Raw genomic sequence first — 13,646 nt, forward strand, 5'->3', positions numbered from 1 at the left:
AGTTAAAATGAAAGGACATAGCTTAAGATTATCTTAAAGGGCATCGCTTAAAATTCCTTTAAAGGAATTTGCTTAAAATTACTTTAAAGGAATTTGCTTAAAATTACATTAAAGGAATTTGCTTAAAATTACATTAAAGGGTATTGCTTAAAATTACATTAAAGGGTATTGCTTAAAATTACTTTAAAGGACATTGCCTAAAATTACTTATAAAGGGCATTGCTTAAAATTTCTTATAAAGGGCATTGCTTAAAATTACTTTATGGGGCATTGCTTGAATTAATTTTAAGGGGAATTGGTTAAAATTAATTTAAAGGGCATTGCCTAAATTTACTTTAAAGGGCATTGCTTAAATTTACTTTAAAGGGCATTGCTTAAAATTACTTTAAACGGCATTGCTTAAAAGTACTTTAAACGGCATTGCTTAAAAGTACTTTAAACGGCATTGCTTAAAATTACTTTAAAGGGACCTTGCATTTAAGATTGTCTTAAGATACATATGCTTTGAATTACGTAAAAATTATATTCTTCAACTTCATAATTGCTAAGAAATAGAATATAAGGTCAACCTAGTAATTTTTTAAAAAAAATATTATTAGGGATTTTGATAATAAATAGCTAATAATGTTGACCATCTTCGTGATTCCATTATCATATCACCCTAGATGTTCACACCCAAACTAACGAGAAGGACCGTTTTTAAGAGACTGCGAATTTTCTCTCCATTTTACTGGAGGACAGGGTACGAAGACCAAATTAAAAGAGAGAGAGAGAGAGAGAGAGAGAGAGAGAGAGAGAGAGAGAGAGAGAGAGAGAGAGAGAGAGAGAGAGAGAGAGAGAGAGATAAGGGAGAAGGAAAGAAAGAAAAAGAAAAAGGCGAGAGAAAAAAAAGTAGGAAAGAAAGGAGAGAGAAAGGAGAAAGAGAGAAAGGAGAAATTAAAGAAAAAGAAAGGAGAAATAAAAGAAAAAGGAGAGAGAGAGAGAGAGAGAGGAGAGAGAGGAGAGAGAGAGAGAGAGAGAGAGAGAGAGAGAGAGAGAGAGAGAGATGGGCCGGGCGATAATGAGATCTTGGGGTAACTTGCACTCACCCGGGCAACTGCCGTGTTAAGGAAATTAAGCTCTTTGACCAAGAGCGCTACTTACGGAACGTTCATCAACTAATTTCTATCAAGGTTCATCTGCATTAAACTTATTTGGATCACGCTGCTTATCTTTTTATAAAAAAAAATATATTGACACATAATAGTTACAGATTGTTTCAAACTATTGGAACCTAGATATATGACTACTGTAGGCTCCAGAGAATTGAATACAAGCTACTCTTACTAACGTTTAAGATACTGAACCAAAATGAACCAAAATATCTAAAAGAATTCCTGAATAAACTAGAACTAGAAACAAATGTTAACATAAGACACATGAGTGACAGACATAGGCTATCTGAACCAAGAACAAATAGTAAATTTGGTGAAAGGGCTTTTAGCTACTGTGCGCCTAGAGTCCTAGACATTATGATAAACTGCCAACTGAAATGAAGGACCTAAAGGGAGCAATTGAATTTAAGAAGAAACTAAAGACATTACTTTTCACAAGATCATATGATTTGGAAGATGCTACAATTAAAGAATTGTATAAGTTATAATGAAAATGTTTCGTTAGATGATTAATATGGACCCGCCCGAGAAGTAGTTCACTCGACTTCAGTGGAGGGTTGGATTTAAACCCAAAACAAGTAAACAAGTAAATATGCGGCCCCGAAACTATATAATAAGCTCCCGTGAGACATCCGAATGATTGAAAACATCAAGACTTTCAAGAGGAAACTGAAGACTTTTTTTTTATTTTATCAGTCATATAACAGTGACGATTTAAAAGTAAATAAACAATACGTGATATGAAACGTTAAATTACTATGAACGAACAAGGTAAAACGACAGTGGAGGTCCTGTAGAGAGTGGGGTTCCCCAGCAGTCAAAGTAAAAAGTTCATTCGTTTCATATCGCAGCGCAGCTTCATAGAATAGATAACAACTCTAATCCAACTTTCTGAGATTGACTGATTTAATCTAGTTCTGTGAACTGACGTCGGTACGCGATTTATCAAAAATTAATTTCACTGATAGGCAGATGTATTTAATTGAGTCCCTTAATCTGTCGGTTATGATATGGTAAACTAATAACAGATATTTAATTTCCTCAAAATCAGTACTAACATGTAATCAGTATGATCTTAATATTAATTAGACATTATTCCTTCTAAAAAGTAAAGACCGACCTGTCACTAGTATATTTCCTATTGCAATATAGACTTACTAACCTGTAATCAGTATATATCTTATTAATAATTACAGTTATTATTCCATCTAAAAAGTAAAGACCGACCTGTCACTAATACATTTCCTATTGCAATGTAGACTACTTACTTTACTTAACTTTGATGGCTGCTTTTCCGGTCAGCTGGGGAACCCCCACTCTCTACAGGACCTCCACTGTCGTTTTATCTTGTTCGTTCAGAGTATTTAAACACTCATTCTTTTCAACGTTTTGAGATTTGAGTAACTTTTATGAATAAAGAGTCCGACACCCCCACCAGACCTACCTTCCCTCGGTATGTGAAAGAAGGCATGTGTGGGGGGCGTCATTTCAGTGATCTTTGCCTTGTCCAAGTTATTTAACCATGTTTCAGATAATGCTAGCATATCTAAATATTTCTAGTTTATCAATTCTCGAATTTGAATAGTTTTTATTACCTACAGATTGTATATTTACATAGCCACAGTTTATGACATCCCTAGTAACCATGATCAGTATTTTCCAATAGTCTTTTCAATTCAAAGTAAAATTCTTCTGTTCTTCTTGGAATGAGCTAACAGTCATACACAGGTTAAATGACCTAACCCTTAACATACATAATTACTGACCCAACCTCCTTATACTGACCTTATACCCTTCGGGAGGGGGTTTATAAGGCGGGGGCGAAGCTGAGGTCCACAAAGTGTTGCGATTGGTCCGTGGTACGGGTATCTTCGTCCTCATTGGTCGACGCGTAGTTCCATGTGGTAGCCTGGACTTTGTGTCTGGAGTGGTATGGAGGAGCTGGAAAGAAGAAAAATGAAACATTAATATAACAAATAAATAAAGGTTTTGGCATTGAATAACTAATAAATAAAGGGTTTGCCATCAAATAATTAATAAGAAGGTTTGACATTTCATAACTAATAAATAAAGGTTTTGACATTAAATAACTAATAAATGTTTTGACATTAATAACTAATAAATAATGGTTTTGGCATTAAATAACTAAGTAAAGGTTTTGGCATTAAATAACTAATGGATAAAGGTTTGGGCATTAAATAACTAATGGATAAAGGTTTTGGCATTAAATAACTAATATATAAAGGCTTTGGCATTAAATAACTAATATATAAAGGCTTTGGCATTAAATAACTAATATATAAAGGCTTTGGCATTAAATAACTAATATATAAAGGCTTTGGCATTAAATAACTAATATATAAAGGCTTTGGCATTAAATAACTAATATATAAAGGCTTTGGCATTAAATAACTAATATATAAAGGCTTTGGCATTAAATAACTAATATATAAAGGCTTTGGCATTAAATAACTAATATATAAAGGCTTTGGCATTAAATAACTAATAAATAAAGGTTTTGGCATTAAATAAATAATAAAAAGGTTTTGGCATTAAATAACTAATAAAAAGGTTTTGGCATTAAATAACTAATAAATAAACCTTTTGCCATTAAATAACTAATAAATAAAGGTTTTGGCATTAATTACTAATAAAGGGGTTTGGCATTAAATAACTGATAAATAAGGGTTTTACCATTGAATAACTAATGACTATGTATCTTAAGAACAGAAAGAAATTTAAATATATTTCACATCAGAGTATTTCCGATAAGATAGGATGTTTTTTCTTAGTATATTTAAAACTATCTACGATGGTATTTCCCACGAATAAAAAAAATCATATGTCTAAAATACTTTTGGTTGTAAACAGTCCATTATATTTCTTAATAGCATTTTCCATATTATATATTTTCATTTCTTTATTCAACATTTTATTGGCTGACCAGTGGTTGGCCTCAGATCAGTTAGTACAACATTGAAAAGGCCACGTAAATTTCGTGTATATAAAAGGATTAAGACGAGATCATGAGGACACACTGGTAAAATTTACATTAAAAAAAATAAAAAGTCAAATGTGTGGTAACATTTATTCCAGGATTTTTACCGTTTTAAAACATATATATTAACGTAAAAGAGTGACATTACGGTCACCAACCGTAAAAGATGAAAGTAAAATTACGGTCGCCTGTATATTATTACGGGGAAATTTCAGTTAAAATTATTTTTTTTCTAACAGTGCATGTCAATTTGAGGCATTATGAATACATTTGAAAATATAAATACCCTGTTTAATATAGTTCAAATATTAAATGTAAACTTTGAATTCCTATCTGGAGAGAGAGAGAGAGAGAGAGAGAGAGAGAGAGAGAGAGAGAGAGAGAGAGAGAGAGAGAGGAGAGAGAGAGAGAGAGAGAGTCTTTGAAGCAAATATTAAACAATCAATAATATCAAGGAACCATGAAAATATGTGTCGAACATATCGATTATAAATACTGCAACTTTCGCTTTCTGATTACAAATAATTATTCATCTTTCCATAACTGCTAATTTTACCCCAACAACAACAACAACAACAACAAGTAATACCCCCCCCCCATACGGAGGAGTACCATGACCAACAGCCTTAAAAGCTATTTACCGCCCTCAAGGTTTCCTCCCATCTCCCGTTTTTATTTCGGCAACAAGGGTTATTTCTACTCGACCTGCCAATGGAAAATTGAACCTTATCGACGCCATTAGGTAATGCACTGTCCCATATGATCGTATCCTTCCGGCTTTGTAGACGCGTTACGCCGTATCCTTGCCATAAAATATTTTCCGTAAAACTTGTATTTTTCCTCCAACGGCTGGTTTCCTTTGGGAAACAACAAGAATAAAGGTTTATCGAGATATACAATTAAATTCTTCCGCTCTTTTATCCGTAATGCGTTGTTATAATTCACCCGTGCGGAAAATGTACAATTGTCTCACACTCGGTTCACGGAGAACAAACTTTAGGTCGTAAAGAGAATTTTATTTTAAGCAATAAGAATTATATATACTGGCCCCTTTCATACGAGCCATTTGGCCACTCATTACTTACACGCGAAATTAATTTTTGATTACATCAGTTCTGTCTTACCACTTACCCATAGTACAACTTGTGTTACGAAACAATCAGAGGAGCTAGATTGAAAAAAAAAAAAGTTTCACCTCAGTAAAGGATCACTCCTTTACTAATTACATTAAAATGGCTGCCTATTAAACTAGAATAGATTCCGAGATATTTTCCACTGACTCAAGTTATCAGAACTGGAAGTCCATAATATTCAATCGCTACATGATAAGCAACTATAAAATTATTTCACACACCAAGGCCCGCCTGAACAGACCTTTAGTGTCTGATGGAGGGCGAGAAATAAAACCGTAAAAGATAAGAGTACTTCCGGATGGTTTCAAGTAATAGGAGCCAAGATGCACCTTGGGCATGGGTTATAGAAGCAGGCAGGCATTAGAACGAGCTGCACCCGCGGGCTCTTGTGCTAAGACAGCTCGTGAAAGGTTCTGGAGCTTTCAAACAAGCGGTACAAGATTGTATTATAGCAAGTTCCCACTTGCCATGAGAATGATAATCAAAAGGCTTTCAAAAAGTTGAAGACAGTAATTGAAATGCTATGATAACGTGGATTTTAGCTATACGCGGACAAATTGATGTTTGTAAATACTTATAAGGAGGTATACGATAAACATATATCTTAGGTCCTACAGGCCGTCGGGCTTTTCGGCAGCTATTGCCTGGCCCTCCTTAGTCCTAGCTTGGGTGAAGAGGGGGCTTGGGCGCTGATCGTATGCATATATGGTTAGTTTCTAGGGCATTGTCCTGCTTAGCAGGTCCTAGCTTGGGTGGAGAGGGAGCTTGGACGCTGATCATATGTATATATGGTCTGTCTCTAGGGCGTTGTCCTACTTGATAGGGCAATGTCACTGTCCCTTGCCTCTGCCATTCGTGAGCGGCCTTTAATCCTTAAAATCTTCAAACAGGACCAGGAAAACGAGCATCAGCGTAAGTAAACAATGACAAAGACTAAGAGAATATATTGGCAAAGGCCTTTTTAATCAAATAATGCGAGATACGACGTAAGGAGGATGATAATTTAATTTCGAAATTGGAATGAGTTATGTCATACTCCGTGGCAAAAAATAATTTTCCGTTTCGGTCTTTGCTTTATATTAACTCGTGGTTAAAAGTAACAGCAAATAACTTGGTAGCTCATTTAGGCAAGGAAACCACGTGTTCTTCTAAGCAGCTACATAACATACAATCACTCTGGAGAACGCTTAACACCTAGAAGAAAATGTACTTTGAATTACATCGTTTACATAATGTTCAAAACAACGCCACAAAATTACAACAAATAATTAAAGTTTTCCGTAATATAAAGATAGGAATGGTTTGCAGAAAAAAAGTGGTTTGCCAAAAATGAAATATGCTTGCATTCAAGGAAATTACATTTTTTAAAGAATATACCTTGTTTAATTCAGGCAAAGACACGAGGAAGCAAGCTTTTCCAAAGCAGGTATTTCTCCAAATATTCATACACTATACACAACATTACAACCGCCCCCCCCCCTCCCCCCCCACACACACACCTCTCATCCCGGTTCTTAGTGGGCGAATAACTAGCCTACATTTATACTCCCTGGATGCATTCTAGCTATGTATATGAACCTCGTTTTCCTAAGAGTTAATTTACTTCATTGCGGCTTATAATGATTCCTTAGGGATATAAAAACGCAGTTTTGGCAAGAAAACTAACATTCTCCTTCCAGATGCAGCACTGCATGCACTTCGTAATTCAATTGTCAGCTTAGAGTAGTCATATATGCACCGCGTGCTCACTGTATTTGTTTTGCTTGTTTACATCGTTCTATACCTTCGAACAAAAATTCCGTTCACTAAACTCACCATTTTCTATACCTTCGAACAAAAATTCCGTTCACTAAACTCACTATTTTCTATACCTTCGAACAAAAATTCAGTTCACTAAACTCACCATTTTCTATACCTTCGAACAAAAATTCCGTTCACTAAACTCACCATTTTCTATACCTTCGAACAAAAATTCCGTTCACTAAACTCACCATTTTCTATACCTTCGAACAAAAATTCCGTTCACTAAACTCACCATTTTATGCTAGACGAAATCACAGCTTTATCGAAGACCAACCTCTCGCTAAGCAGGACTTTTCAATACTGTTTGTCTGTCTCGCTAACAGCCCAGGGGCCAGAATTTTCTTCTCATTTCAAAAGGTTTGTTTATTTAAAGTCGAGACGGAACCAGGTAACAATTTGTCTGGTGGACAACTAGCGATTGTGTAGTCCGGTTTCTAAGTGAAAATGTATATTTTCGTTTTTTTTTTTCAAATCTGCTATTATATTTTTCCTTTATTTTTCAATATTTTCGTAGGTTTAGCTTTAAATTTATGGTTAATTTATTTCTTGAGTTTTAATAAGCTACATTTTTAGGCAGACTTTAGTTCATCCAATTAAATTTCCTTCACAAATTTCGTATATTCAGTATTTGAGTTCCATTATTATTTCTTAGTTTTTGAATAAGAATTTATTCAATTTCTAGTTTATAGAAGACACTTTCATATTTAAGGACCATAAATACTAGTAATATATGATGTTTTCCAGTCTTGGAAATATTAATCATCAAATACAATTAATATTTCATGGATGTTGTTAATATTGTTCATCAAATACAATTAATATTTCCTGGATGTTGTTAAACGTACATACATATATGTGCATAATCACAGACTGTTTCCATTTTAGCAAAGCGTGGACATATATATAAGAAAGATGGCACAACAGTATTGTATTTCAAACATTAAAATTCGTCTATGTTTCTACATACCCTCCTATTTTCAAAGCTACAAAATATACACAAACAATTAAAACACGTTAAAATATTACAATATATGCAAATACAAATTGAATGTATAAACACTTGCAGAAATCACAATGAAATGAAAATTGAAATTTCTCGGAGAAACGATAAATCGGGTTTAATATGCATAAAACAACATTGAATATAATTATCCAAGAATTAAGAAAACCTATACAAAAATAGCTAACCATTACGTTAAGGGGTCAAGAACTAAACTGCAAGGGAGCGGGCAGAACACACTAAAGAAATCTTCAGGCTTGACAAGGGTTCTGCGAACTAACTGACTGAGGTGGTTTAAACTACCTGTTAAATAATCATTCTAAAATTGCCAATGATGGCGTTCGGTGTTTGGTGAACTACAGAAATAAAGATCTTTTTGGTTGAGTGAATCAATTTTTCGCTCTTAAAATGTTATTCTAATTGTTCATTAAATCTCTAGTAGCTTATTTATTTCATTTCCTCACTGGGCTATTTTTTTATTGTTGGAGTGCTTGGGCTTATAACATCCTGCTTTTCCAGCCAGGGTTGTAACTTAGCTAGTAGTAGTAGTAGTAATAAGGTGGGCAGACTGTATCAAGGATGACCTTCGATCAAAGGGATTAACCGGTGATGAAGTGTGGGACAGAGGTAGATGGAGAAAGCTGGTCAGAAACATCGACCCCACATAGAAGTGGGAAAAGATGTAGACAAAGAAGAAAAAGAACTGTGGGGCATCTTAAGCAGGCTTCCTTTTTACATATGGGGATAAGTAAATGGATATTTTGTGCCATAGAGGGATAGTTCTGGAATGTCACCTATGAATTTAAGACCTCCCAAGTTAAAGGAGCTCTTATAAATAAAAACAGAAATGTACACAAGGATAGTTTACTCGGGTGAAGAGAATGCTCCTTTCATAATGTAAAGCTACTTATCGGGATTTTGCAGGAAAATACTAATAAAAAAAATATTATTCTAAAGTTTTTGAATTTAGACCAATCCAAGCACAAAATTATAGGACTTGTAAACCGCTTGTTGGTTTGAAGTTAATAAAACACAGAAGAGTAAATAATGGATACACCATAAACAGAAATGTTCAAGGGAACTATTGTATTGAAGAGAGAGAGAGAGAGCGAGAGAGAGAGAGCGAGAGAGAGAGAGAGAGAGAGAGAGAGAGAGAGAGAGAGAGAGATTTGTACCACACCACAAAAAGTCTCGCAGCTCCACTCAGCCAGCTCTCGACTACGGCGTTGTGAAATAGCATCAAACACCGATTTGGCTTCTTGAATATTGGAACTCTCTCTCTCTCACTCTCTCTCTCTCTCCTCTCTCTCTCTCTCCTCTCTCTCTCTCTCTGCAAAAAATGCTTTCCCTCCCACATACCATTCACTCGATTCTCCTTTACTCGTTGTTTCCAGAACAATTGATTCGTACACAGTTTTTCCAGGCTATTGGATTCGAGAAACTTTCCCCACATCCTCAAAACATTTCAAAACAAGAGGAGGTAAGTTTTCAAATCATGCGAACTTCATACCTATTTCTTTATATATCTCAACTTCCCTACTCAAATAACGCATCGTATATTTGCTTCTCAAAAAGCCTACGTCCTTTACTTACTTTTTACTTTTACTTTTAGGGGTTTATTTCTCGCCCTCCATCAGACACTATGAGTCTGTTCAGGCGGGCCTTGGTATGTGAAAATAATTTATTTCCAGTTTATATTTTGCTCTGTATCTTTTCAGTTATTCGGTAGCATTTGCATTCAGGTTTAATAGTTTTCTGATCACTATTACAACACTTTCCAAAGAGATGTCTTCAGGTTTTTCTTGAAAGCTGACACATTTTTACTATTCTTGACATCAAGTGGAAGGTCGTTGAAGAGTCTCGGTGCAGCATAACGAAAAGTTCTTCCTCCTATAGCATAATTCACACTAATTTCGAAGTCTATATGGGTCATCAGCATGTCTAACTTACAGCAGCGCTAGTAGCTTGAGGGTAGGGGACCAGGCAATAACTCCTAATTTCCAAATTGATTGATTGATTGATTTGAGGTTTTAGCACTTTGATACATAAAACGTTTTCCTCAATAGTTCAATACCTTTAATCTTCTAGTCTTGGATAGTGCCATAACCTCTGTACCATGGTCGTTCACTGTCTTGGGGTTAAGTTCTCTTGCTTGAAGGTACACTAGGGCACGCTTTTCGACCTTATTCCTCTCGTTTTTTAAAGTTTTTATAGGCTATATATGGAAGATTTATATTAAAGTTGTTACTCGTTCTTAGAATATTTTATTTTAATTGTTAATTACTTCTCTTGTAGTTTCCTTATTTCCTTTCTTCACTGGGCTATTTTCCCTGTGGAGCCCTCGGGCTTATAGCAACCTGCCTTTTCAACTAGTGTTGTAGCTTAAGAGACGACTACTATTACTACTACTACTACTACTACTACTACTAATAACAATAATAATAATGCTTTTACCTTCGTTGATCAGATGCCTGTTTTGAAAATCTACTTTTCCAATATTGCAGGAATCGCTCTTTGTTTTCCTAGCAGGTGCGAAGGCGTATCATACATTATCATACATAATTCAACTTCCCGTCCCACATTTTTCTTCCACAAAGACCTCCTTTAAACAACCAGTACTGAAGATGATCGCTTTCTTAGTTTACTATTTTGAGACATTCCTGTTATTCACTCTCGAACTTCATACCAGTCTATAATCATGCTTTTAAGTCATACTTCTGCATTTAAATCGCAAACACGACTAGCCTTATACCCTTACTCGTTTCATCTTTCCGGTTTATACTTCAATGAGATGGTGTACAGGATGGATTGTGGGGAGGGAGTAAGGATGGCTTGGAAGGAACCTGTTAGTAGGGAAGATCGAGAGGGAAGCTAAGAATTAGATGGCGAGATAAGGTGAAGGATGATATGGAGAGGAGAGGTTTGGTGGAGGGTGCATCAGGCAACCGACCCCTTAACGTAGGTATAACGATAGGATAGAAGAAGTATCTCTTGCTTGAGGGTACACTTGGGCACTATTCTATCTTGTTTCTCTTCCTCTTGTTATTTTAAAGCTTTTATGGTTTATATATGAATGATTTATTTTAACGTTATTATTGTTCTTAAACTGCTCTTCTCGTTTTTCCTTATTTCCTCTCTGGGCTATTTTCCCTGTTGGAGTCCTTGGGCCTGTAGTATCTTGCTTTCCAAATAGGGTTGTAACTTAGCAAATAATAATAATAATAATAATAATATTAATAATATCCGAATGAAATTTAATCAAAATGATTGCAGTTTCCATTTATGCATTTCAATAGACAAAAATACTAAATAAAGACTTTATAAATTGCGTAATTGAAACTTATATTCCATTTTGCCGGAGTGAATAAATACCAGTGTTAAAAACACGAGCTTAATAAGTCAACAAAATGTCTAAAAGGCATTTTCAATGGCACGCATATAAGCAGAAAATTAGGCTTCTATCGCTAAAATCCAATTAAGAGACTAATTTAATCAAAGCAGGGATCATAGTCTCTCTCTCTCTCTCTCTCTCTCTCTCTCTCTCTCTCTCTCCTCGCAGTTCTTTTTGATAAAGCTGGATCAGATAGGATCAATGGATCAGTCTTTTTGATGTTAGCCGCCCATAATTATCAATCGTGTTCAATGTATAATTTTCCTTTCAATTCGCCAGCGCTACATGCTTCGTTAGTGCTTATACTTTAGGTATTGGCCATTGAAAACATTTCAGAGGAGTATAGTTTCACATTTTGCGTCCCTGAGCATGTATGTAAATGGGATTTTATACATACACACATACACACACACGCACACACACACACATATATATATATATATATAAATATATATATATATATATATATAAATATATATATATATATATATATATATATATAAGTGTAAAATCCACAGGAAACAGGAAAGGAAAAGACCAGGCACCGAGCGCTTTCGTGTATTACGTACACTTCTTCAGGGTACAAAGTCATACTTCTGCATTCAAATCGCAAGCACGATTAATCTTTTGTCCTTTGTACCCCGAAGAAGTGTACGTAATACACGAAAGCGCTTGGTACATGATCTTTTCCTTTACTGTTTCCTATGGATTTTACACTTCAATATTTGTCACGTGCAGTTTTGTGACTGATAATATATATATATATATATATATATATACACACATATATACATATATATATATATATATATACATATATATACATATATATATATATATATATATATATATACATACATCCCTTACTGAGTGAGGATACCTTAACGTGGAGAAAGGGTTTGCGTATCGCCATGATCAGCAAAGCTATACTAGTCAAGGCTACCCATACTAGGTTGGTTTGCTATGAGCGATCAGAAGATATCTCCCACCATCAATAATCCGCACTGGCAAGCGTGGTGATGAAAACTGATCAAGCCCCATACATGAATTGGTATATCTGAGTCCTTTGTCCTGCAGTAGACTGATATATATATATATATATATATATATATGTATGTGTGTGTAACTGATACTATATGCAAATGGGCAAAGCTAAAATCTTCTAGTCAACTTTCCAGTTTATTCCTTGTAGTTAAATAGCACAAAACCGACTTTGATCCTGCTACTGTAGATCTCAGCATAGCCAATGTACCTGGTAGCTAGGTGCCTGTGGTGTGTCGAAGCCACGGTGAAAGGTTGTGGGGTCTTTAACCTTATTCCAAAATACTTGCAAGGGGGGGGGTGACCCCCTTCTTAAGGGATACCATATTGACAAAAAAAAGAAAAAAAAAAGAAAAAAAAAACGTAAAAGCAATACAGGACGGAGTGTTTACAAAATGTTTAATCAGAAGAGAGAGAGAGAGAGAGAGAGAGAGAGAGAGAGAGAGAGAGAGAGAGTTTTAAAGAAGCTATTCCTTTACCCCGTCTTAAGCTAAAAGTCCAATTAACGCGACACCTCGGTTAATTAACAACCAGGTCATAGAGAGAGAGAGAGAGAGAGAGAGAGAGAGAGAGAGAGAGAGAGAGAGAGGGAGGGGATTTCGTTGTTCACATTTGTTAAATGAAAAAGTTCTTAAGATTCCATTCTCTTTAGAGGGTGAAGCGAGAATTATATAGAAATTAATAAATGAAGGTATGGGGGATATTAATAATTTAATTAATATATTAATCAAATCCTAGTCATGACTTTACAATGAAAAGGAAAAATTATGAACAAATAAAACAGTTATTAAATATGATTGGTTCGTAGTTCCTCTAACCTACATCAACAACAACAACAACAACAATGCAGCCGTTTCTAGTCCACTGCAGGACAAAGGCCTCAGACATCTCTAATAATGTCTGGGGTTTGGCCAGTTTTCATCACCACGCTGTCCAGTGCGGATTGGTGACTGGACGACTTTTGTCTGATCGCTCATAGCAAACCAACCTAGTATGGGTGGCCCTGACTAGTACATCCTTGCTGATCATGGCGATACACTAACCCTCCCACCACGTTAATGTATCCCCACTCGGAAAGGATCCTTAGAAAGGGCTCTGTAACTTATAGCACATTAAAGACAGTTCC

General features: G+C 35.3%; 1 protein-coding gene across 3 annotated transcripts in view; it reads right to left on the reverse strand.

The window, feature by feature from the left end:
- Positions 1–7,391, reverse strand: part of LOC137635408 (serine-rich adhesin for platelets-like) — a 35,060-nt gene extending 27,669 nt beyond the window's left edge. For 2 of the 3 annotated variants that reach the window (XM_068367885.1, XM_068367883.1), the window contains exons 1-2: positions 7,321–7,391; positions 2,940–3,095 (exon numbers count right to left, since the gene is read on the reverse strand). In XM_068367885.1, coding sequence (XP_068223986.1) covers positions 2,940–3,095; positions 7,321–7,323 — 159 coding nt within the window. In that variant the 5' untranslated portion in view covers positions 7,324–7,391. Of the gene's footprint in view, positions 1–2,939; positions 3,096–7,100; positions 7,126–7,320 lie in introns of those variants that run through there. The other variant, XM_068367884.1, reaches the window with a different exon arrangement.
- Positions 7,392–13,646: the final 6,255 nt, after the last annotated feature.

The sequence above is a fragment of the Palaemon carinicauda genome, unplaced genomic scaffold, assembly GCF_036898095.1.
Source record: "Palaemon carinicauda isolate YSFRI2023 unplaced genomic scaffold, ASM3689809v2 scaffold1200, whole genome shotgun sequence".
NCBI lineage: Eukaryota > Metazoa > Arthropoda > Malacostraca > Decapoda > Palaemonidae > Palaemon > Palaemon carinicauda.